This window comes from Lithobates pipiens, unplaced genomic scaffold (assembly GCF_037356315.1).
Source record: "Lithobates pipiens isolate NorthernLeopardFrog02 unplaced genomic scaffold, aLitPip1_a1.2 Scaffold_18, whole genome shotgun sequence".
Classification (NCBI taxonomy): domain Eukaryota; kingdom Metazoa; phylum Chordata; class Amphibia; order Anura; family Ranidae; genus Lithobates; species Lithobates pipiens.
In genome coordinates, this window is record NW_027507758.1 from 39,779,897 (window position 1) to 39,806,088 (window position 26,192).

Sequence of the window (26,192 nt, forward strand, 5' to 3'; positions counted from 1 at the left end):
CTGTACCGGGCCCGGATCTGCCATCTCGGGGGGGGGGGGGGGCGGAGGTAGAGTGGGCAGGGACTCCCAAATCTTGTCCACCAATAAGCTCACTCCCCACTGTGCAGCTTGTTAGAAAACAAACGCCTCCAGCCCCTTGTTCAGTGGAAGCCAGGGGACAGTAAGCGGACTAGTTCTTCATTTTCGGGTTTAGGCAGATTAATCCGCCGCAGCGCACTACACAGTTGAAGCCCGGCCTCTTCAATATGAATACACCCCGGCCATCTGAGAGCACTGCGGCAGATTATACCGCCTAAACCCGAAAGTGAAGCAATAGTCCGCTTGTCTCCCGGCTCCCATTGAACACAGGGGGCCCGGCGAAGTTTTTTTCTAAATAGCTGCATAGCGGGGGATGAGCTTATTGGTGGACATGATTTAGGTGTCTCCACCTACTCCCGCCCCCCCCAGTTCCCTCTAGCCCTAGTTGCCCAACTCGGTAGTGCACAGGAGGAAGTGAGGACCAGATGTACCAGCAGTACTCCAGGAGAAACCACCTGCAGGAGAAGCATTGCACCCGGACCCCAGGTAAAAGAAGCTGTTCAGACCAGGTACTGGAGGGGGGGACTAATAGACAGTGCTGCATTTTAACTCTTAGGTAATACCAAGCACGTTTGGAGCAACTTACTGAGGGGCATTGCTGTAGATTATGGTACACTACTTTTGCCCTCTGATAGTTAACCACAGTGGATAATTTTTCAGGGGGTGTTTCACAGGTGGCAAGGAAGCATTATATTGACTTCTCACCATCTGATTTAATCCCTAAAAACCTGCACCACCTCGCTGTCAACTGTGTTCGTTGTACATGGTTGTGAGGCATCACCATTCAGTGGATGCCTTTGGCCACTGAAAGTGATGGGAGGATATTTTTGTATACCCTCATTTGCTGCCCCTGCCGTTACCCCCTCCTAACCACTGCATTCTGTACATTACATATCCCAGACCCCTGCATCACCTACTCTTGACCTCTGCACTCTGTATATTAAACACTCCCGACCCCTGCACCGTAAATACCCCTGACTCCTGCAAACTGACATTATATACTCCTGAAACTACACTGTGTAAGTTACATAGTCCTGACCCCTGCCCTCTTTACAGTAAATATTCCTAAAACCTGCATTTTGTAAATTATATACATACACCTGATACTTACTCTCACACTGTTAGTGCAGTTTTGCCACATCCTTATTTCTCCAAGGCACAGTCCACGCTGCCACCTTTTTCTCTGCTTGCTGCCTGCGGGCTAGGGGGAGCGGTGATCGGGCTCAGGCCCCAGGCCCTGTCAGGTAGGCTGTATGGGGTCCCTTGATTTCTAATAGCAGCTCTGGGATTTTGGCAAGTGCAAAGTTTGGTGGAGGGGGATTATGATGTGGGGTTGTTTTTCAGGGGTTGGACTTGGCCCCTTAGTTACGGTGGAGGGAACTCTTAAGGCATCAGCATACCAAGACATTTTTGAACAATTTACAATTACAATTTTGTGGTCCATAAAGTCATGGATGAGCGAGTTTGGGGTGGAGGAACTTGACTGGCCTGACCTCAATTGGATAGAACACCTTTGAGATTAATTACAGAGGGTACTGCAAGCCATGCCTTCTATTCCAACATCAGTGCCTGACCTCCAAATGCTCTTCTGGAAGAATGGTCAAACATTCCCATAGACACACTCCTAAACATTGTGGACAGCCTTCCCAGAAGATTTGAAGCTGTTATAGTTGCGAAGGGTGGGCCAACTCAATATTGGGGTGTCATTAACAGCTTGCCAACCGCCCACCATCATATGACGGCTGTCGTTCTGGGCGGACGTCATATAACGGCCCTTCGGAACGACTGCTCCCGCGCACCCATGGGGGCACGCATCGCAGTGATCGGTAAAAAGGGAGTCTCTTTATCATGTGATCAGCCGTGTCCAATCACGGCTGATCACGATGTAAACAGGAAGAGCCGTTGATCGGCTTTTCCTCACTCGGGGGGGTTTGTGCTGACTGGACCACCAGGTATGCCACCCTAGACCACCAGGGAAATGCCAATCCGTGCCCAGGCAGCTGCCAATCAGTGCCCATCCCCAATGCCTGCCAATGCCATCAGCGATACCTATCAATGCCATCTATCAGTGCCGCATATCAGTGCCCAGCAGTGCCGCCTATCAGTGCCCAGCAGTGCTGCCTATCAGTGCCACCCATAAGTACCCATCAGTGCAGCCTTTCAGTGCCCACCAGTGTTGCCTATCAGTGCCCACCAGTTCCACCCATGAGTGCCCATCAGTGACGCCTATCAATGCCCCCGGGAACCCCAAAGCCAAAGACTAATACTGCAGAGTCAATAGAATCTCAATTTAAAAGAGCCCAACGTCCTATTCATTCCTGATAAGACGTTCCATACCTTTTGCATCCTAATGATATCCAAATAGCATTGGTGTGCGCAGCCTATTGTATTAGGGTGTGCACTCCTGAGCACAAATGCACATGTGTGTATATCAGCAGAGCAGTGGAAGGTGTGAGTAGAGCAGAGATTGGTGCCAGTAGGGCAGTGGACTGTGTTAGAGGTTTTTTATTTTATTCTTTTTTTTAAAAAAAATATTTATTTATTTATTTATTTTACTATTTTTTAGGAGCCCCGTTGGGGGGGTTTTGGTGAAATATCAAGGGTCTAAACTGACCCCTGATGTCTCACAAACAAACATAGTTTCTATTCTTCAGTTAAGAAGGAACACAGAAGCAATCGGTACAGATCACTCACTGTGTTCATCTAGAAAAGGAAGGGGTAAATTAAATATTTACCAGCCCCTTCCCCCGGTCTCCATCCTGAAACATCCCCCCGGAGCCACTGGTGGGACAAGTGAAGAGGGAAGCTGGCATCACTGCAGGGAGGAGACGGGGGGCAGGAGGCGGGGGGGAATCAACACTGCATAGGGTGATTAGGGTGTGCCCAGGCACACCAATCACACCCTGTGCACACTCCTATGAATACAATAAAGTGCATGAAAAGTTTACACGGTAATATATAAATTAATAAATCAAAAATAATTAAAAAAACAAGGTTCCTGAAGGGATCAAGGCTCTGTATAAGTGCATCAGAGGATAATCCTGTACGCACGCCTATGCCAAATAGAATGAATTAAAATATGCATGCTACACAGCATCGGGCGCCATATCTTATATTTTAAGCCTTTTTCATTGTCATTTCTGCTTTTCTATTTGCAGTAGCAGAAATCTTGTACGTGTTTTTCCCCCCATCCATTTTAAACCACCCTAACAATACAAATGCTTTGATAAAATGGCAGAATGTTTCTCAAATTGTCTACCTCTATTGATCCCACACAATGGTTTCATGTTTGTGTTTAAGTGTCTGGAGAGCCGTATCTTCAGCGTTCCTGTGCACATTAAAATTACAGACACTTTCGAGTTGACAGCCTTGTGAGGTTTGTACACATTTGCTGAACTGTATGTTTTGCACTTGTTTTTTGAACATGGAAACAGCTGACACAGGAAAGCAGAGGCGATGATGAACAGCCTATATTTATGCAAAGCATTAAGCGAATGTTTTATATTAGACGGCGTTGCATCGCCATGTCTCCGCCAGAATTGCCTGTTGAGAAGTGGCTGCCGCTGAATCTCCCATTGATCCAAAATTCTCACCGGTAGTAAAATTACAACCGTCTGGATCTAATCAGAATGTATAATGCTCCACCTGCCATTCTTATGACTCTCTCGATAACCATTTGTCTGTAATGTAAACCATTCGAAATAAATGTGCAAATCAATAATACCTGTATGTTGTAGCAAGCTTTCTGCAAGACATGTTTATGAGGCTGGATATCACTCTCGATGCCCATCGATTTCACCTCCGCCCCGGAGACGCATGTAGCCGGCGTGACAAACTGCACCGTCGCCACGGGATTCCAGTTACGGGGGATCTCCTGGTCCGATCCCAGCTCAAGCTTGCAGGATAAACTGTGTGGTTGATCTGGACCTGTGGAAACAGGAAATAATGGGATCCAACAGAATAATTCTTCCTATGGTGATGCACATATGGTAAGAAAACAAGACCAACCTGGAATGATACCAACTATGTGAGCAATTGTTGGGGCTCATAGACACTGGCGCAAAATGTATTGTGTTAAGATCCGTAATGTGAACAGAGCTGTATGTTATGTTATTCATAATCTGGGGCTGCGCTCAGCTTGATAAACCAAATAGAAAAATCTGCATCCACAGTCCTGCATATGGACTGTATTTAATGCTGTATGCATGAAAAAGTTTATGCTAACTTTAGCCTGCCTCCTAGAAACTTAGGACATTAAGCAACCTAGGACACTAGGCGACAGGAGCCTCCTTCATCCTGGTAACCTAGGACACTACGCAACAGGAGCCTCCTATATTCTAGCAACCTAGGACACCAGACAACAGGAACCTCTTGCATCCCAGTAACCTAGGACACTATGCAACAAGAGCCTCCTGCATCCTAGGACAGTAGACAACAGAAGACTCCTCCATTGTAGAACAATAAGCGACAGGAGCCTCTTGCATCTTAGCAACCTAGGACACTAGGCGACAGGAGCCTCCTGCATCCTAGCAACCTAGGACACTAGGCGACAGGAGCCTCCTGCATCCTAGCAACCTAGGATACTAAGCGACAGGAACCTCCTGCATCCTAGGACAGTAGACAACAGGAGACTTCTCCATCCTTGAACTCTAGGCTACAGGAGCGTCCTGCATCAGATAACATGGAGATGTGAATTACAATAACAAGTAATATAACCAATAATTGTATCTTCATCCACCTGGTGTTTGTTAGCATTGTACTTTGTAGTGCAAGAAGGAGGGACAGTGAGTATATACAGTGGGTAAAATAATTATTGAGCACGTCACCATTGTTCTAGGTAAATATATTTCTAAAGGCGCTATTGACAGGAAACTTTCACCACATGTCAGTAACAACCCATGTAATCCATACATACAAAGGAACCAAAACAAATAGGTTCAGAAATTACGTTATGTGTAATAAAATGGAATGACACAGGGTAAAAGTATTGAACACATGAAGAAAGGGAGGTGCAAAAAGGCATGGAAAGCCAAGAGACCAGCAAAAATCTATCAATAATAAGAAAGCAATCTTGCCCCTTGTCAGTGCAAATTAATATCAACTGGTTCAGTCTCAACTGATTGCCTATAAAAAGGGGTCTCATTACCAAGGTGTCACTCAAGAAACATCCCATGATGGGTAAAAGCAAAGAGCTCTCTCAAGACCTTCCCAACCTTATTGTTGCAAAACATACTGACTGATGGCATTGGTTACAGATGGATTTCTGAACTTCTGAATGTTCCAGTGAACACTGTTGGGGCCATAATCCGGAAGTAGAAAGAACATAATTTAACCATAAACCGGCTACAACTAGGTATTCCTTGCAGAGGAGTGAAAAGAATTATCAGAAGGGTTGTCCAAGAGCCAAGGACCACTTGTGGAAAGCTTCAGAAAGACCTGGAATTAGCAGGTACAATTGATTTAAAGAAAACAATAAGTAATGCACTCAACCTGGTGGCCATGGCCGATGGCCTGTATGCTCGCACACTACGCAACACTCCATTGCTGAAGAGAAAGCATATTGAAGCTCGTTTGAAGTTTGCTGCACATCATTTAGACAAGCCTGTGAAATACGGAGAGAGTATAGTCTGGTCAGATGAGACCAAAATTGAACTCTTGGATGCCATAATACACACCATGCTTGGAGGTCAAATAGCACTGCACATCACACCAAAAACATCCCCATACCAACAGTGAGGTTTGGAGGTGGGAACATCATAGTGTGGGGCTGTTTTTCACCATACGGTACTGCCAAACTTCATATCATTGAAGGAAGTATGAATGTATAAATATACCAAGACATTCTTGATAAAAAATCTGCTGCCATCTACCAGGATGATGAAGATGAAAATGAGGGTGGACATTTCAGCAAGACAATGGGGGGTTATTTACAAAAGGCAAATCCACTTTGCACTGCAAGTGCTCTTGTAAGTGTAGTTGCTGTAGATCTGAGGGGAAGATCTGAAATGAGGGGAAGCTCTGCTGATTTAATCATCCAATCATGTGCGAGCTAAAATTATGTATTTTATTTTCCTTACGTGTCCCCTGTAGATTTACAGTGACTGCATTCGATTTTTAAAGTGAAAGCAAAAATTAACATTTCCTTCCAACATAGTGCCTGGGGGGTCCCCTTAGTCTATCTGTAAAGTGGCAGATCTGTACCATGTCTAGAATCTGCTGCAGCAATAATTGCATTTATAAAGCCCAAAAAAAAATTTAATTTTTCCTGCAAGCTGTTTTTATTTTGCTCAGCAACAGCTGGGGAGCCAGTGTGTATGATGAGGCCACAATGTAGCACACTGAGGACAAGATAAGAGATTTTTTTGGTTACATTCTGGTGTCACTTTGACTTTGTATAGAAGTAACGGGTGCGTAAAAATTGGTCTTTGGGTGGCGGTGAAGGTAATCTTGATGAAAGCAAGAATTGGCCTTGCTGTAAACGATTGCAATCATATGCACCTGTCAAACAGATGCAGAAACATTATTCTTTGGGTGTTAATTGTGCCCATGAAACCTATACCAAAAACATTCTTCCAGATGAAATGATTGAACACCCCCAAAGCTAGGCAGCCTCGAAGTCCTGCAGAGATTTCACATCCCAAAAAGACTTAATCATAACATGGGCATCAGAGGCTTCATAGCTGGTAATCCACGACTGATTCATTTTTATAAAAGTCAAACGGTCCACGGAGTCTGTGGACAGACGCGTTCTATGATCAGTAACTAAACCTCCTGCAGCACTGAATGCCTGTTCTGAAAGCACACTGGATGCAGGGCAGTCCAACAACTCAATTGCATACTGGGCAAGTTCTGGCCAGTGGTCCATTCTCATGACCTAGTAAGTCAGTGGATTGTCAGCTGGAAAGCTCTCCATCTCCGTTTTGGCCCTGAGGTAATTGCCCACCATGTGATGCAGACGCTTCCGATAGGATGTGGAAGCTGACAGCCCTGGGCGGTGAGGACTAAAAAAAATTCAAAATGCCTCACTTAGGTGGAATCCTTCTCCAACGCTCCTTTCTTGACCAGCAGAAGACTCAAAACTAAGTTTTTCCACGACACTGTAACCTACTGGAGTCAGGAAACCGTTCAATAAAATCCTCTTTAACGTGACCTCAAGAGATTTTATCTTCTCCACTCTCTGTGGGGACGGGATAAGTTCTTTCCCTTATAATGGTGGTCAAGGAGGGTTTCCAACCAGTAATCATCCTTCTCCTTTATGCCACATATTCTTGGGTCTTTTTGCAGGCTTTGAAGCATGAGGTTGCTCATGCGCCTCAAATTTGCCAAGGCTTGAGAAGCAGACTCCTCTGGGTCACTCAGGATGATAGCATCTGAAACTTCCTTCTCCCAGCCACTTACTACTCCCAAGACTCCTGGGATTGGAAAGCCATCGCTTACAGATTGACGCATGTCTTCCTCTTCTTCGAAGCCTATGAAAGTGCCAGAATACTCCTCCTCATCCTCCTCCCCTCTTTCCTCCTGTGTATTCTGTGACATAGGAATGATGGTGTCTGGATAAAGTGGGCCTTGAGAGGAAAGGAAGTCTTCCTCCTGCTGTTCTGCCTCCAGTGCCTTGTCCATAATGCCATGCAGATTCTGCTCCAGCAGGAACACAACAGGTATTGTGTCACTGATGCATGCACTGTCACTGCTCACCATCTTTGTGGCCTCCTCAAATGGTGACAATACAGTGCATGCATCCTTAATGATCAGCCATTGGCATGGGGAAAAAAAGCAGAGGCGGCCCGAGCCTGTCGTCATGCCGTGCTGGCACAGATACTCGTTGAGGGCCCTCTGCTGCATGTATAGCCGCTGCAGCATTCCCAAAGTTGAGTTCCACCTGGTGGGCATGTCAGAAATCAGGCGGTTTATAGGCAGGGGAAATTCCAGCTGAATTTCAGCCAACCGAGCACTGGCTATGTATGAACGCCTGAAATGGCTACAGACTCTTCTGGCCTGCTTTAATTCATCTTGCAACCCTGGGTACATACTTTGGAAACGCTGCACCACCAAATTCAGGACATGTGCCAGTCATGGCACATGTGTCAACTTTCCCTGTCTAAAGGGCAGACAGGAGGTTTGAGCCATTATCGGACACCACCATTCCTGGCTCCAGCTGGCGTGGTGTGAACTACCTCTTGGCCTGTCCCAGCAGAGCTGCAAGAATCTCTGCTCTGGAGTGGTTCCTGTCCCTTAAACACACCAGATGAAACACTGAGCCCTATCCTGCATCCTTTCAAGTTGCAAGCAATGTTATCCAGTGTGCTGTGAACATAATATTTTGTCCCTGCCCATGCTTGCTGGACCACGTGTCAGCTGTAAGGTGGATTTTACAGCTAACTGCCTTACCCAATGATGCCAGATCATTCCCTTCCACATGATGGTAGCGAGATGAAACGGCCTTACATGCAAAGTAGAAGCAACTTGGAACCTGCCATTGTGGTACAGCACATTGTGCGCATTCACGGAAGGGGGCAGAATCCACCAGGCTGAAAGGCAGAAGTTGGAGAACCAGCAGCTTTGACCAGCTTGAATTTAGATGCTGGGCATGTGGGTGGCAGAGACTGTATTTTTTTTTCCGCTTCAGCAGATGGGGCAGAGAAATTTGCCAGCTACAGTCTACAGCTGGTGGCGTACTGCTGGCAGATGTGCTGCTAGGACCTGGGACGCCCTGTGCTATACCATCATCCCTGTCAGTGGAGGCTGCTGAAAGGTAATGACTCAGTTTTGCAGGGGCAGACTGAAGTGGGTAAGGAGGAGGGACAGATTTGTGCCCCTTTTGTGTGGCTTTAAGATGCTCTTGCGAACAGGCTGAGTGGTTGGAAGTTAAATGCCTTGTTAAGCATGTGGCAATGATATGCATACGGTTGGTGTTTTTGCCACGTTTGATGTGCCTGACACAGTTTGCAGATAGCAACAGTGCGATCTGCTGCAGATGTGCTGAAAAAGGCCCAGACAGCTGAGCTTTGGGGAGTAGGCCAGGAGATAACAGCTGCAGAATGTGATGGAATAGGGAGGCTGCTCTCTACTCTTTCTTGATCTCGACCTCCTTGGGGTTGTGCCACCTCACCTTCAGTTTCCTCCTCTGCTCTATCTGGCACCCAAGTCGCATCAGTGACCTCATCATCATCATCTCCACTTATTTGTTTTGATGTCTTTGTATGTATGGATTTCATGGGTTGTTACTGACATGTGGTGTAAAATTAAACGTCAATAGCACCTTTACAAATACATTAGAAAAATAGCAACATGTTAAATACGTATTTTACCCGCTGTATATACTGTACAGTTTGTGCATGTATGTATGTATATATATATAATTATCATACAGTATCTCACAAAAGTGAGTACACCCTCACATTTTTATAAATATTTTATTCTATCTTTTCATGTGACAACACTGAATAAATTACACTTTGCTACAATGTAAAGTAGTGAATGTACAGCTTGTATAACAGTGTAAATTTGCTGTCCCCTCAAAATAACTCAACACACAGCCATTAATGTCTAAACCGCTGGCAACAAATGTGAGTACACCCCTAAGTGAAAATATCCAAATTGGGCCCAAAGTGTCAATATTTTGTGTGGCCACCATTATTTTCCAGCACTGCCTTAACCCTCTTGGGCATGGAGTTCACCAGAGCTTCACAGGTTGGCACTGGAGACCTCTTCCACTCCTCCATGTGTACACTACTCCAAGTGTACAAGCTGTACACTCACTACATTGTAGCAAAGTATCATTTCTCCGGTGTTGTCACATGGAAAGATATAAAAAAAAAATCCAAAAATGTGAGGGGTTTACTCACTTTTGTAAGATACTGTATATAAGCAATAAAGTTGTTCTTTCTTCAAGCATTGATACATGTAAATATACAGTCAGGCAGAACAAAGCAGTAATAACACATAAGTGAGCACTAAACACACACCATGTGGATCAGCTTGTAGACAGGTGCAGTTTGTTTTCTCCACTGCAGGTGGCGTTCAACCGTAGCGGCTCCTCAGCTGTAGAGGAAGTTACGAGGAACGGGGTTCCATTGAGGTCCTTGGGGAAGCAATCCATTTGGGTTCTGTCACCCTATGTGACTCTGGTGACCATCTTACGTCAGGCAGAGCCTATTTAAGGCCCTGGCTCCCAGGTTTGGTGCACTTTATGCGAGTTGGTAGTGTAGGGAACGGTATACTGTCTGCTAGGGACAGTACTAGCGTTGCCACCTTTTCTTCAAGCCAAACCCATACACTTTTGTGGAGCAAAGCAACTTTTTTTTTTTAAGGGCGAGCACTGTGGTGTAAAGGGGAACTCTGAAGTAAGGTTGTTTCTGCTCACCAAAGCTCTTATTTATTTTAGATTTCCCAGAATTCCCCCTAAAATCAATCAGGGCTCCCAAAGCCCCTCTTACATCAAAGTCCGTAGGATACCCCTTACATCTGAGTCCCCCTTACCTTAGTGTACTCACTCACTCAGAGGCAGGAGAGAGAAGGGAGGGAGGAGACTTCAGTCACAGATATTGGATGGTGAGCCCTCTCTCCTCTCCTGTCCATGTATGGGGTTGGGGCCTATACGAACACCTATGTACTTGGTGGTTGTGGTACTCAGTTACTTGGGGAACTGCAGTCCATTTTGAATAATGTGTCTGGGTTCCAGGCGGACTGAAACCTGGACACACGGTTTAAAACCAGGACTGTCCAGGTCAATCACAGACAGGTGGCTACCCTAGACAGTACTAGCAAAAGAAAGGTCCCTGACGAGAAGGGAAAGCACGGAGTCGCAACTCTCCTAAATGCCTTGCTGATTGAGACAGCCAGGCCGCATTTTGCCCTCTCAACAGACATTGTCAGTCCGGCTGATATCTGCTCTTGTCACATTGCTAGAAACCCTGAGTGCACCCGGTTGGGCATTCCTCCCACCTGGTTTGTGGTGGACTGTTTCCGCATTTTTGCAATACAAGTTTTATACTGCCCCTGACCGTGTGACCTATTGCCGCTGCACCACACCTACAAGTTTTTTTTACATAGATCAATAAATATGACCACCATATTTTTTTTCTAATGAAAATTTACTTACTAGAATTTTTATCTGGGAGTCTGTCAATCTTCCATACAACGGCCTTGTAGGCATACTCGTACTTAGCTGTGCCGATTGTCACTTGTATCACTGGCTCAGATTCTATTTCATATGTGGACCCTAGGCAAGCTCTGCGGTTCATCTTGGTCTTCAGGGACCTCTGTCTCTGAAGACTTGCCGTCCGTAGTGCTTTTACCCACGGTGCGGGAACTGGGAAATGGATGGTTATATTTTCACAAAAATGTATCTGCGGAGAAGCCAAGACACTAGCAGACATGTTCAGGAAAGCTTGGAGCTCCACATAGGCCCCCTGGACCACAACCAAGCTTTTCAAAGAAAAAGGAAGTTCTTCTACTATACAAGGAGTTTTAAACCGCATCAGCTCAAACCTACATCCGTCTACGGGGGTGAATTTAACTATCCTAGACTTACTAAATTCGTGCTTTTTAACGCATTTATGGAAATGATACTCAGCGATATCGATCAGTTTTTCATCATTGTCCTTTCCAAAATAATTTTCAGACACTCTTTGCAGCTCGGAATCGTTCATGGTCAAAAAACACTCAACACCACTGTTAATGAAACAAAGACAGTACACTTGAGACATCACTGCCTTGTCTTGTAGTTTTCCATCTTTGGTGACTTCTGCCCAAAAATTGTCCACTATTTCCACTGACATTTCCGGCTCTTCGTAAGTTCTCTTTTGCTTGAGTACTGGCGAGATCATCATCAACTCTTCCTCTATCGTTACAATAAAATCTGTTAAATCGCAGTAATCAGTGGTGCCTAATTTTAACATCTGCTCAATTTCGGCTTCGTGGACCACTTCGAGTTTTGGATGGTATTTCCTTTTCTCGGCATAAGTTATATTTTCTATCTTAACTGAGTGTATTTTCTCTGAAACTCCTAAGTTTTCCAGCTTGGGTTCTGAAAGCCTGCAGAATTGATGAAGCTGAAACTCTTTGAACGGTTTCTCAAGGCCCTTTTCATAATACATTTGCAGAATTCCACCAGACAGAACTTTCAGGTAAATAGGTCCCCACTGCCTGGAAGACATCATGTTCTTTTTTTCCGGAATCCTCAACATGAAAGGCCACCCATCTTTCTTCTGACTTCTAAAGATGCTTTGCGGAATAAATGAAGGCCTGTTTCTTTCAGCACAAGCAAGATGAGGCTTCAAATTGTCAGGTGGGTCAGTCTTTAAATGCTGAAGCCTTTCACACACGTAGCTGAAAGAACACTGGTTAAGGCTTCTCTGGTTATTAGATGTGTCTTTCTCTGTTGCGTTGTTTTCTTGTTTCGCAGGAATTTTATCTTTTATCTGAGAGTCTATTGCATTACCAGCGTCAACGGAACAAATGATATCTGTGATGTCATTGTTCCAAAACGGGCTTGAAAATGCACAGTCGTTTTGTGATTGCTGTAAATGAGGACTCCTTGAGCTACCTAAATAATTCATCGTTTTCAACTTCGGACTTGAATCAGGTAGACTTGAAAACACCGGTGATGGAATGTTTGATGTTTGATTTGCTGCCAGCAAAGTTGATGCCTCAGACGACGTAGAAGGTTGAACCGGCAAAACCTCTGGAATGGGGTACAAGTTAGAAGATCCTGCCTTAGGTGTGCATGGAGTGGCTGGACTGTCTTTGATGGGTGTGCACAGAGGGGAGTTAAAAGGGGGTCCAGGGCTTGTGAAATCAATGATGGGAGATGTTTGAGGAGTGTTGGAGTTGGAGGAAGACACGCTGGTCTGGTCGTGTGGCAGACTCAGTTTCAGCCCTCTTGATCTAGGAATGTAATGGTTGTCGTGTGGAAGCACCAACGACTTCTGGGGAGTTTGGAACAGATTGTCATCATCAAAGGTCACCCAACTTTCCGGATTAGTTGAGCACATTTTCTTTGTGTTGATAGTCTGAACGTCAGAATTGCCTAGGAAATACAAGAAAATAAAATTAAATCTTTGTAATAAAATGCAAAGTATAAATAAAGGCAAAACTTTTTAAAATGTATATAGAAGGGTGCGCTGTCTCTTTAACGACCGCCCCACATACATCTTAGCCCCTGTACACACGGTCGGAGATTCCGACAACCAAATCCGTCGGATTTTGTCCGTCAGATTGTGTCCGAAACTGTTGCATACACACGGTCGGACTAAGTTGTCGAAAAATCCGATTATTCAGAACGTGATGACGTAATTTAGTTACGACGGGACTATGTTCAGGCTAGTAGCCAATAGCTTTGATGTAGGAATTTGATCTGAGCATGCGTGGCACTTGGTCCGATCAAAATTCTCTACACATGATCGGAGTATGTCCGATCAAACCTGTTGGTCGGGAAATATTTCCAACAAGTTGGAAAATTGGGTCCGACGGATATTCTGACGGAATCAGTCCAATGCATACCACACAACACAGTCCGATAGGACACATTCCGACAGATTCTCCGACCGTGTGTACAAGGGCTAATACAGCTCAAATATCTGGTATGTGATCAGCGCTTCCGGGTAAGGCGTGCATGTGCCCGCCTGTCTGGCCGTGCTGTGATTTGTTCCAGCACAAGCAGATCAGTGGGCCATGAGTGATCGCCGGGACCCGCTGATTCATTCACAGAAGAGAGCTCTGTGTTGTAATCAACACAGAGCTCTGTACACTGACAGGTGATCTTGCTGTTTTTTTATTCCCTACAAAGCAGGGGAAAAAAAGATTGCTTAGTAAAAGCAGCACATATTACACATAGTTAGACACACAGTGAACCCCTTTGATCGCCCCAAGATGTTAACCCCTTCCCAGCCAGTGTCATTAGTACAGTGACAGTATATAGTATTAGCACTTATCACTGTATTAGTGTCACTGTTGATGTCAGTGTCAGTAATGCCACGTACACACGGTCGAATTGTCCTGCGGAATTGGTCCGGCAAACAATCCGCCGGACTTTATAACAAAGGACTTGGCCACACACAGACGCTCCAGTGATTTCTAACACGATGACGTACAGCACATACGACGGGACTAGAAAAAAAAAGTTCAATAGCCAGTAGCCAATAGCCTCCGTCTCGTACTTGCTTCAGAGCATGCATCGTTCTTAGTCCGCCGGACTAGCACACTGACGAACGGATTGTCCGCTGAAAGCCAAGTCCGGCGGACAATTTTTGAGTCAAAACTACTTTCTAAGTCCGCCGGACTTTACGATGAAAAAGTCCGCTGGAGCCCACACACGATCGAATTGTCTGGCGTACTGTGGTCTGGCGGACCGAGTCCACCGGACAATTCGATCGTGTGTACGTGGCATTAGTGTAACCCCCAAGCCAGGGTCAGCTAGTGTCAGATTGTCCGACACACTATCACAGTCCAGCTATAATTCACTGATTACTAGTCAAAAAAAAAAAAAATTCCAGTATATAGTATATACCAAAGTTTGTAGACACTATAACTTTCATGCAAACAAAATAATATACACTTTTTGGGATTTTTTTTTTTTTTTTTACCAAAGACATGTAGCAGAATACATTTTGGCATAAATTTATAAAGAAATTAGATTTTTTTTTATTATTTATTAGATATGTTTTATAGCAGAAAGTAAAAAATATTGGGGTTTTTTTTGTTTGGTTTTTTTTTATTTTTTTATTTGTGGTCTTTTTTCATTTATCTAATAAAACATACTCAGTGGTGATCAAATAACAACAAAATAAAGCTCTATTTGTGTGAAAAAAAAAATGATACAAGTTTCATTTGCGTATAGTGTTGCATGACCGCGCAATTGTCAGTTAAATTAGCGCAGTGCCGAATAGCAAAAAATGGCCTGGTCATGAAGGGGGTAAAGCCTTTCCAGAGGGCAAGTGGTTAAAGTTGTAAAATACCAATAGAATGTTAATTATATAAAACACAATAAAAAAAAAGTGACTATGTCCCATTGGCACATGCAAGAATCCACTTCAACCACAATTGTAGTCTTTAGAGTACGTTGGATCACTAGTGCCAGCAAATCCTTCAAAACCTGCTCATGCTCTACCACCAATATACAGTAAACGCCATCTTCTTACCAGAATGTTGGACCCCCCCAATTACAGAGGTCCAAAACGCTTGAAATTAATGCCACAGCGGTCATGCCAGAAAACACTGATAGATATTTTTTTTACTCCAGGAGTACAGGTGCATTTAAAAAAATTAGAATGTTAGCAAAAAAGATTATTTATTTCAGTAATTCAATTTAAAAAGTGAACCTCATATATTATATAGATTCATTACTCTCCTAGATTGTAAGCTCTAACGAGCAGGGCCCTTTGATACCCCCTTTCTTGAATTGTATTGTATTTTTAATGTCTGCCCTAATGTTGTAAAGTGCTGCGTAAACTGTCAGCGCTATAGAAATCCTGTATAATAATAATAATAATACACACAGAGTGATATATTTCAAGCATTTCTTTCTTTGTTTTGATGATTATGGCTTACGGCTAGTGAAAACCCGAAATTCAGTGTCTCCGAAAATTAGAATTTTGTGAAAAAGTTCAATATTGTAGACTCATGGGGGTTTATTTACTAATTGTAAATTGACTATGGCCCCTTTCACACTGACGATCCATACAGGTCCACCTGTCAGTTTTTCAGGCGGACCTGAATGGATGCTCCATAGAGGTCTATGGAGCGTCGGATGTCAGTGGTGACAAGTCCGCTGACATCCGACCCGCTCCGATCCGAAAAAGTGTGACGGAGGAAAAAGCTATTTTTCCATCCGTCATCGGATCGGGTGACGACGGACACATTCTTTTTTTACATTTTGCTATAATAACTTCCTCAGTTTAGGCCGATACGTATTCTTCTACATATCTTTGCTAAAAAAAAATCGCAAGGGCACGTACAGGCAAAAATCACGTACCTGTACGTTGCCCTTTAAGAGGCAGCGGTGCGCTCACGCACCCGCGGGAAGCTCCGTGAGCTCGGTCGCCCGTGGACTCGATCGCCATGGGGATACCAGGGATCACCTCACGGAGAGGAAGAACGGGGAGATGCTAAAGTAAACAAGCATCTCCCTGTTCTGCCTAGCAACAGTGACACTGATCTCTGCTCCCTGTGATTGGAGCAGAGATCAGTGATGTGTAAAACACAGCCACGCCCCCCACAGTTAGCAACACGCCCCTAGGACACACTTAACCTCTACACGGCCACCTAGTGGTTAACCCCTTCACTGCCAGTGTCATTTACACAGGAATCAGTGCATTTGTATAGCAGTGATCGCTGTATAAATGACAATGGTCCCAAAAATGTGTCAAAAATGTCCGATGTGTCCGCCATAATGTCGCAGTCACGATAAAAATCGCTGATTGCCGCCATTAAAAAAAAAAAAAAAATATATATATATATATATATATATTTATATATATATATATATATATATATATATATATATTAATAAAAATGCCATAAAACTATCCCCTATTTAGTAAACGCTATAACTTTTGTGCGAACCAATCAATAATCGCTTATGTAGAAGAATACGTATCGGCCTAAACTGAGGGAAAAAAATATTTTTTTCATATATTTTTGGGGGTATTTATTATAGCAAAAAGTAAAGTAAAATATAAGTAAAAGTAAAAAATAAAAACTGCAGGGGTGATCAAATACCACCAAAAGAAAGCTCTATTTGTGGGGAAAAAAAAGGATGTCAATTTTGTTTGGGAGCCACGTCGCACGTCGCACGACCGCGCACGACCGACCAATTTGCTGGTCAAAGACCAGACCACTTTTTGCGATTCGGCACTGCGTCGCTTTAACTGACAATTGCGCGGTCGTGCGACGTGGCTCCCAAACAAAATTGACGTCCTTTTTTTCCCACAAATAGAGCTTTCTTTTGGTGGTATTTGATCACCCCTGCGGTTTTTATTTTTTGTGCTATAAACAAAAATAGAGCGACAATTTTGAAAAAAACGCATTATTTTTTACTTTTTGTTATAATAAATATCCCCCAAAAATATATAAAAAAACATTTTTTTCCCTCAATTTAGGCCGATACGTATTCTTCTACATATTTTTGGTTAAAAAAATCGCAATAAGCGATTATTGATTGGTTTGCGCAAAAGTTATAGCGTTTACAAAATAGGGATAGTTTTATAGCATTTTTATTAATAATTTTTAATTTTTTTTTTTTTACTAGTAATGGCGGCGATCTGCGATTTTTATTGTGACTGCGACATTGTGGGGGACCCATCGGACATTTTTGACACATTTTTGGGACCATTGTCATTTATACAGTAATCACTGCTATATAAATGCAGTGATTCCTGTGTAAATGACACTGGCAGTGAAAGGGTTAACCAGTGGGTGGCAGTGTAGGGGTTAAGTGTTCCTAGGGGTGTGTTACTAACTGTGGGGGGGTTGGGCTTTCATTTAGTGTACACTGATCTCTGCTCCAATCACATGGAGCAGAGATCAGCGTCACTAGTTGCTAGGCAGAATGAGAAAATGTTGTTTATACAGCATTTCCTCCATTCCGCCGCTCCGTGAGACGATCGCGGGGATGCCCGCGGCGATCGAGTCCGCGGGTCCCGCGACCGGACTCACGGGGGTCCCGACCAGCGCGGGAGCGCGCCGCCGGCGGCGCGCTCCCGATGGCACGGCGGCAACGAATATTGGACGTACATGTACGCCAATATGCCTGCCCGTGCCATGCTGTCGACGTACATCGTCGTGCGCTGGTCGGGAAGTGGTTAAAGCGACGCCAAATCACAAAAAGTGCTCTGGTCTTTGGCCAGTGAAATGCTCTCGGGCTAAACTCATTTGATTTTAGTACGACTAAAACCAAAACAATTGCAGATGACTAAAATACAACTAAAACTAAATTGTCATTTTAGTCAAAAGACTATGACAAAAACAAAATCAAAATTTAACGCCAAACATTGGTGTCAGGGAATGCAGGGAAGGTGTCAGTAGGACAGGGGAAGACGGGGCTATCAAGAAAGAAATCTCCTTCACTACAAGCAGTAATAGTTTTCTTCTGTTCTATTACTTTGTAGCAGAACTTTATGGTATTATTTTCTATATGTTCCATTTTTCCATCTTCTGTGAATAGGACGGCTCCAGGCGCTTTCTTCATTACACCTTATTACAATGTTGCAGCTCCGGCAGAATCATTCTAGAGGCTTCATACAATTTAGGTCAAAACATTACTTTGATTTTTATTGTTAATGAGGATTTTGCCTTTCTCAGAATAATCCCGTAGATGGGGGGAAAAAAAAAGACCCAGATGAAAACTTTATGCCAAAAATGATCCCACAGAAAAAGTGAAATGAGATCCGTAGATTTCAGTGCCGGTATATCAGCTCAGGATTCGTTTTTTTTTGGTGCCCAACTAATTATGTGTTAGGGCTTGTTTACTAGCTTTGGTCTCTGAAGAGAAATTTGCGTTCAGATCGCTCTTCAGAGAGTATAAGGAGGCATTGTAGTACCGCAACCCTTTGATCGTCGCACTAGGGGTATAATTCCTGCTGCGGCACCTCCAGTAGCAGTTTGGGGGGGGGCAGTAAACGCACAACTCAACAACAGGCTTTTACCACCCACAGAATGTAGCAAGAACAAGCCTTTAAAAGCGCATCTGAAAAGCGATTTGAACGTGGATCGCTTTTCAGAGGAGCAGCCGTCCTTGCCACTAATGTACACAAGTCCTTGAGGCTTGTAAAAGGGTGGGTGTAAAAGCAGGCAATTGAGCAGTGGCGGCTGGTCAGTGGTGGTGCGTCCATAAGAAAGCAACGGCATTGGCCCCTCTCTCCAGCCACCCCACTCTATCACCAATAGATAGATAGATTCATGCATTGTATGAATCCATCAATGGCCGCCGCTGCCACCCCCTGTTCAGGCGCCCGGCCCCTTTTCAGGCACCTGGCGCCTGAATTACAGCGGCGGGGGGGTGTTTTGGAAGCACCCGATTAGAACCATTGGCTCTAATAGGCATCAAAAAAGGTGCCCAGCATTACGCTCGCAGGTCACTCAGCTGTGTTAGAAAAGCGAATTAATATTTGCTTTCCTTACACTAAACTGCCTCTCTGCCAATCAGGTGCTCGGATCTGTTACCTGTCATCTGATTGGCTGAAATGACAGGCGATGTGATTGGGCGCCTATCAGGCGTCCAATCATAGCAGAAGACGGGAAGAGGGGACAGGAGAAGACATTGAGCAGCATTGAGGAGCTGTCCCACCGAGACAGGGTAAGTGCAGATGGTAGGCGGGGGGCACACTGGCAGCATTTGATATGGCACAATGGGAGCATTTGATGGGCACATTGGCATCATTTGATATGGCACAGTGGCTGTGTTTGATGGGCACAGTGGCTGCGTTTGATGGGCACAATGGCGGCAATTGATGGGCACAGTGGCTGCGTTTGAGGGCTCAGTGGCTGTATTTGATGGGCACGGTGGCTGTGTTTGATGGGCACAGTGGCAGCAATTGATGGGCACAGTGGCTGCGTTTGATGGGCACAGTGGCGACAATTGATGGGCACAGTGGCTGCGTTTGGGGGCTCTCAAGGAACTTACAATGTGAGGTCCCTAACTCACATTTATACACACACATACTAGGGCCAATTTGGACAGGTGCACATAAGTTGGGTTCACGCTGGTGAGATGCTGGAAACCATGCGATTCAGTGCTGGTTCCCGCATCACACCTGAATCGCACACTGGTTCACACTGCTCTCTGCGAACCGCCGGGGGTGTCAATGTAGAGTTGATGACCCCCCAGGTCGCTTCGCAAATCGCAGTGCAAGATGTCAATTAGTGCAGGAACCGGATGGCATAAGTGTGAACAACTCTGCACTATCTGTGCTTTTAAAAAAAAATAAAAAATACTTCAATAAAACCTGAATTTAAAAAAAATACTTTGGATGTTATGACGCCTCTATGTCTTTACCTTAATGTGCAACTCTGTACTATCTGTGATTCCAAAAAAAAAAAAAACCTTCACTAAAACCTGAAAAATAATACTTTGGATGTTATAACACCTCTATGTCTTTACCTAAATATACACCTCTGTACTATCTGTGCTTTAAAAAAAAAAAAAAAAAAAAAGAACCTTCAATAAAATCTGAATTAAAATAAAAAACAAATAAAAAAATACTTTGGATGTTATGATGCCTCAATGTACAACTCTGTACTATCTGTACTTCAACAAAAAAATAAAAATAAAAACCTTCAATAAAACCTGAATAAAAAAAAAAAAAATACTTTGGATGTTATGACACCTCTATGTCTTTACCTTAATGTGCAACTCTGTACTATCTGTAGTTTATCACATTGGTATTGGAGCTGGGAGACTCTAATAAATGCACCACCTCCTTTAAATATGACAAAACAATATACCCAGAGAGCACAGAATTGGAGTTTTAAGGTGCAGAAAAATCAATCAAAAGCAATATTTGCAAAAAATCTAGAAAATGTTATTACATAGCTAAAACAATTTGCTCAACCATATCAACCCAATGGTCAAGGTACAAAAGTGTGATTGCCTCTACATGTTTCACCACAAACGTGGCTTCTTCTGGATCTTTTGTGGAACCTTGTTATTTAATATTTACCACTAAAACAGAAAAAAAATTAAATCAGTTTGGCATCTTTAAGGATTATCTATCAGATAATCTAAATGTGATGTTCATAATGTAAATGTACCATTAGGTACCAGTATTGGGTCCCTGTATGGATGTATTATTAACTATTAAAGATGCCAAACTGATTTTATTTTCTTCTGTTTTAGTGGTAAATATTAAAGCGGAGGTCCACCCTAAAGTGGACCTTCCGCTCATTGGAATCCTCCCCCCCCTCCGGCGCCACAATTGGCACCTTTCGGGGGGAGGGGGGTGCAGGTACCTGTACAGTACAGGTATCTGCACCCACTTCCGGCGTAGATTCTGCAGAAGGTACGCCCCTTTCCGCAGAATCTACGCCCCTTTCCGAAAGTCCCCCGCTGCCTGCTGGGAAACACACGGATCCCAGAGACAGCGGGGACCATCCTTCTTGCGCAGCGCGACTCGCGCATGCCCAGTAGGGAACCGGGAAATGAAGCCGAAAGGCTCCACTTCCTGATTCCCATACCTAAGATGGCGGCGGCAGCACCCGAGAGACGATCGAGAGATCGGCTTCGGGTGCCAACATCGCGGGCGCGCTGGGCGGGTAAGTGTCATTATTTTAAAAGTCAGCAGCTGCAGTATTTGTAGCTGCTGGCTTTTAAAAAAAAAAAAACGGCGGAACTCCCGGCGGACTCCCGCTTTAAATAACAAGGTTCTACAAAAGCTCCAGAAGAAGCCACGTTTGTGGGGAAACATGTAGAGGCAATCACACTTTTGTACCTTGACCATTGGGTTTATATGGCCTGAATTTTACAAATTGTTTTATATTAGCATTTTCTATATGTTTTGCAAATATTGCTTTTGATTGATTTTTCTGCACCTTAAAACTCCAATTCTGTGCTCTCTGGGTATATTGTTTTGTCTGTACTATCTGTACTTAAAAAAAAAAAAAAAAAAAAGAACCTTCAATAAAATCTGAATTAGAATAAAAAAAATATATAAAAATACTTTTAAATGTTATGCCTTAATGTACAACTCTGAAATATATGTACCTCAAAATAAGTAAATAAATAAATAAACCTTCAGTAAAACCTGAATTAAAAAGAAAAAAACCCCCATAAAAGTACATATTTTTATTATTACAAAATTATGCTAAAATATACATTAAACTGATCACATTCATACTCAGGATGAGAATAACAACATGGTCCATGCCATTTAAGGCCCAGATATCATTTTCCCATAATTACATATCATGCTTATTCTATGTTAAGCGATATTATATATTCTAACCCTTATTGTTGTACTAAAAACATGGCTATGGCTGCATTTCACAACCATCATTTTCAAAAGGGACAATTTCTAACCCTGCAGGAAAGCGTGTTTAAATGTAGACCGGGGAAAAAAATTTTTTTTTCCAAAGCCCTGTTTATCAGTGGTGTTTAATGGAAAACGAGCAGACACAATAATGAAATGGCCCAGATATACAACCATCAGAAAGAGCCATATGCATAAATATTAATGCAGCTAATGCTACCCCATTAGTGACTAGAAAGTTGATTTTCCTTACAGTCATAATACATAATACCAAAGTGTTTCATTATTTTCACATACATAAAGGCATGTTGCGAGAGCGGAATAACAAGTGCTGAAAATAAATTTTTCAGTGCTTTCTTTTTTTTTTTTTTTTTTTTTTTTATTTGGACTTTTCCATCCAAAATATATGAAATATCTCCACAATCAATTATTTAGAGGCAAATCTCTTTAAATCACAAAGCGATAGGCTAGAAGCTGAGATGGCTGCACCTGGGTCCTGGTATGTAAATAGAAGCTTTTCATTGCCAAGTTTATTAAACCGTGAAGCAAATCTGTAGAACAGTAATACGGAGGATTCCAGGGCAGATACTTTTTTTTTTTTTTTTTTTTTCTCCTTTAGATACTGCATAATATATTTCTCCAAAATGAGCAGTAATGCAAGAACATAAAATAGGTCTTCTAGAAACAATATGCTGAAATAAAAAGTAATTTAAACAGCGGGTGGTGGATACTGTACTTTTGTATTATTAAAAACTTAAAGCTGAACTCCAGGCAGATATACAAAAAAAATATTATTATAAATGATTATGAATGTATTTAAAATATTAAAAAAAAAAATATTTGCTACAAGTTGTGTAGTATGTAAGTGTGTGGTGTAATTTTTAATTGCAACTGGTGCTAGCCTCTTGTAATCCTCTGCACAGCAGCACTCAGACTAGGAGCCGGAGGGTAAGCACTAGGCATAGCTCCCAACTGTCCCTGATTTCGTGGGACTATCCCTGATTTGGAGCAATGTCCCTCTGTCCTTCTCATTTGTCCCTCATTTTGGTCTGATCTATATAGTTGTATATAAAATGCACTATTCATCTTTCAAAACATTTTTTTTTCCAGTGCTAAATCATTCATCCAATTTCTAAATTGTTGCATTTGTAAATTAATAAAAAAAAAAAAAAAAAAAAAAGGCAATATAAAGTAATGGTAGTGGTAAAAAAGTACTTTGTGGGTTTAACAAATCAGGTTTTTTGTTTTTTTTGTTTTTTTTTATTTTATAACGTAAAAACTTTTTTTGCATTGATACCTGTCCCCTGGAGCAGTACCCGGGTCCCCAAACACTCTTTATGGTAATAACAAAAGAAATAAGCCAAAGCGCCAAAGATAAAAAATGAAGATGCATTTAATCACTTCAGCCCCAGAAGGATTTGCCCCCTTAATGACCAGGCCATTGTTTGTGATTCGGCACTGCGCCGCTTTAACTGACACTTGCGCATTCGTGCGTCGCTGTACCCAAACAAACTTGATGTCCTTTTTTTTCCATTTATTTTATAATTATACTATTGGGTTCAGATAGAACCTCTGTTTCTTTATTATTATTCACTATAGCAGGGAGCGCCACAGCTACCTTTACCACTTTCAGTCCTTTTTTTTTCCCACAAATAGAGATTTCTTTTGGTGGTATTTTTTTTTTACCTCTGCGTTTTTGTTTTTTACGATATAAACAAAAAAAGACCGACATTTTGAAAAAAAAAACTAAAAAATGTTTTTACTTTGTGCTATAATACATATCCAAAAAATAAATTAAAAAACACATTTATTCATCAGTTTAGGCCGATGTATATTCTTCTACATATTTTTGGTAAAAAAAATTTAAAATCGCAATAGGCATATATTGATTGGTTTGCATAAAAGTTATCCCGTCTACAAACTATGGGATAGATTTAGGGACTTTATTTTTATTGTTTTTACTGGTAATGCCAATGATCTGCGATTTTTAGCGGGACTGCGACATTTCGGCGGACAAATCTGACCCCAAATTACACTTTTTGGGGACCAGTGACATTATTACATTGATCAGTGCTATAAAAATGTAAAAATGTCACTGGCAGGGAAGGGGTTAACACTAGAGGGTGATCAAGGGGTTAACTGTGTTCCCTGACTGTGTGTTCTAACTGTACGGGGGATGGGCTTCCAGGGACATGACAGAGACCGCTGTTCCCGATCACTGGGAACGGAAGATCTCTGACATGTCATCTGGCAGAACGGGGAATTGCCTTGTTTACGTAGGCAGTTCCCCGTCTTGCCCCTGTGCACCACGATTGCGGGTCGCCAGCAGACATAGAGTACGCGGGCATGCCCCTGCAGCGGCACACACACACCCGATATCTTGTATGCAAAGACCGATGTACACCTACAGCGGTTTGCATCGGAGAGCTGGCCTGCCTCAGTATAATGACGGCGGGTGGTCGGCAAGTGGTTAAGGGGGCATGGCAGGGGGCGTGTCCTATGCCTACATACTTTTGCTAATAGGTGTCCCTCGTTCTCATCTCAGAAAGCTGGGAGGTGTGGCACTAGGAGCCTAGCTGAATGAGAACATGCTGGCAACAGGAATGAACAGAGAGAGTTTATCAGACTGTGGTTGTTCTTGTTGGAAGAACAACAGCATGGTTGCTTATAAGCTGACAATGCTGTATGCATTATACCAATCTGTGCAGCAGATGGCGCTGTAGTATTATAGTGTTATAGTATGTATTCTATGAGATAACAAAATGTATTGTCAGTCTATATTCAGTGCACTTGTTTGTTGTTCCTGTTTCCTGTTCCATGATAAAGACATGCTGTAAGATATGTTCTGCTATTTCTCCATAATAGCAAACAACCAGCTTCCAGCGCATTATATCAATACTCTGCCAAAAATTCCTTCATTGTCATGGAGGTCTGCAGAAGATCAACAGTACTGAGGTGTAACAAAAAATAACATAAGCAGAAAGCAAGGATTTTATTTAACCACTTCAGCTCCAGAAGATTTACCCCCCCCCCCCCACCCCAGCACTGCTTTAATTTAACTGACAATTGTGCGGTCATGTGATGCTGTACCCAAATAAAATTGATGTCCTTTTTTTTCTTTTGGTAGTATTTGATCACCTCTGCAGTTCTTATAAACAAAAAAGGCCGACGACTTTTGAAAAAAAAAAACGACTTTCTGTTATAAAACATATACAATACAAAAATGTAAAAAATGTAATGTCTTCTTCAATTTAGGCCAATATATATTCTTCTACATATAACTTTGGTTAAAAAATCCCAATAAGCGTATATTGATTGGTTTGCCCAAAAGTCATAGCGCCTACAAACTATAGGATATATTTATGGAATTGGGCATTTTTTTTTTTTTTTTTACTAGTAATGGCAGTGTTCAGTGACTTATAGCAGGACTGTGATATTGTGGTGGACAAATCAGACACTAATTGACACCTTTAAAACTTTTTGGGGACCAGTGACACTAATACAGTGGTCAGCGCTAACAAAAATATGCACTGTCACTGTACTAATGACACTGGCTGTGGAGGGGGTAACATCAGGGTTAACTGTGTGCCTTGACAGTGCTAGGTGCTTTTACTAGGGAAAGGCATTCACCCATGTTCCTGCTTTGCAGGAACACAGGAGCAATGCCTTCCCTAATGAAAGAACAGTGATCTGCCTTATTTACATAGGCAGATCACTATTCTGGCTCTCTGCCAAATGATTGGCGGGTGTCGGCAGACATTGAGTTTGCAGTACCCACAAATTAGCTCCCGCTGAGTATAATCACAGTGGGAGTAGGTCAGGATCACGTACTAGGTAGAGCCACCTTGCTGCCGTATATGTAAGTTATAAGGTTGGCAAGCCGTTAAAGGCAGAATGTTATTAAGGTATTTCCAGTGCTGGATCAATGTTTTTCATTGATTTTAAAACTGAAAATACTAAATCTAACCACTAGATGGCTCTATATATAATAAGAAATGTTCTGCTTAGGCAAATAGATCTTTCACTCACTTTGTTCACCATAGCAGATCATTGTATCAGGCCGGTGTCGGAACTATGATTGCTGTGACCGATCAAATTTGTACACAATGAATGGCTGTTTTTCATAGCCATTCATTTCGTACTGTTGTGTTG

The 26,192-nt window shown here is 42.8% G+C and overlaps 1 protein-coding gene across 2 annotated transcripts in view; it reads right to left on the reverse strand.

Moving 5' to 3' along the window:
- STON1 (stonin 1) overlaps positions 1 to 26,192 on the reverse strand; it is a 164,236-nt gene that overhangs the window by 13,983 nt on the left and 124,061 nt on the right. For both annotated transcript variants that reach the window (XM_077485601.1, XM_077485602.1), the window contains exons 2-3: positions 11,180 to 13,108; positions 3,803 to 4,005 (exon numbers count right to left, since the gene is read on the reverse strand). In XM_077485601.1, coding sequence (XP_077341727.1) covers positions 3,803 to 4,005; positions 11,180 to 13,108 — 2,132 coding nt within the window. The remainder of the gene's footprint in view (positions 1 to 3,802; positions 4,006 to 11,179; positions 13,109 to 26,192) is intronic.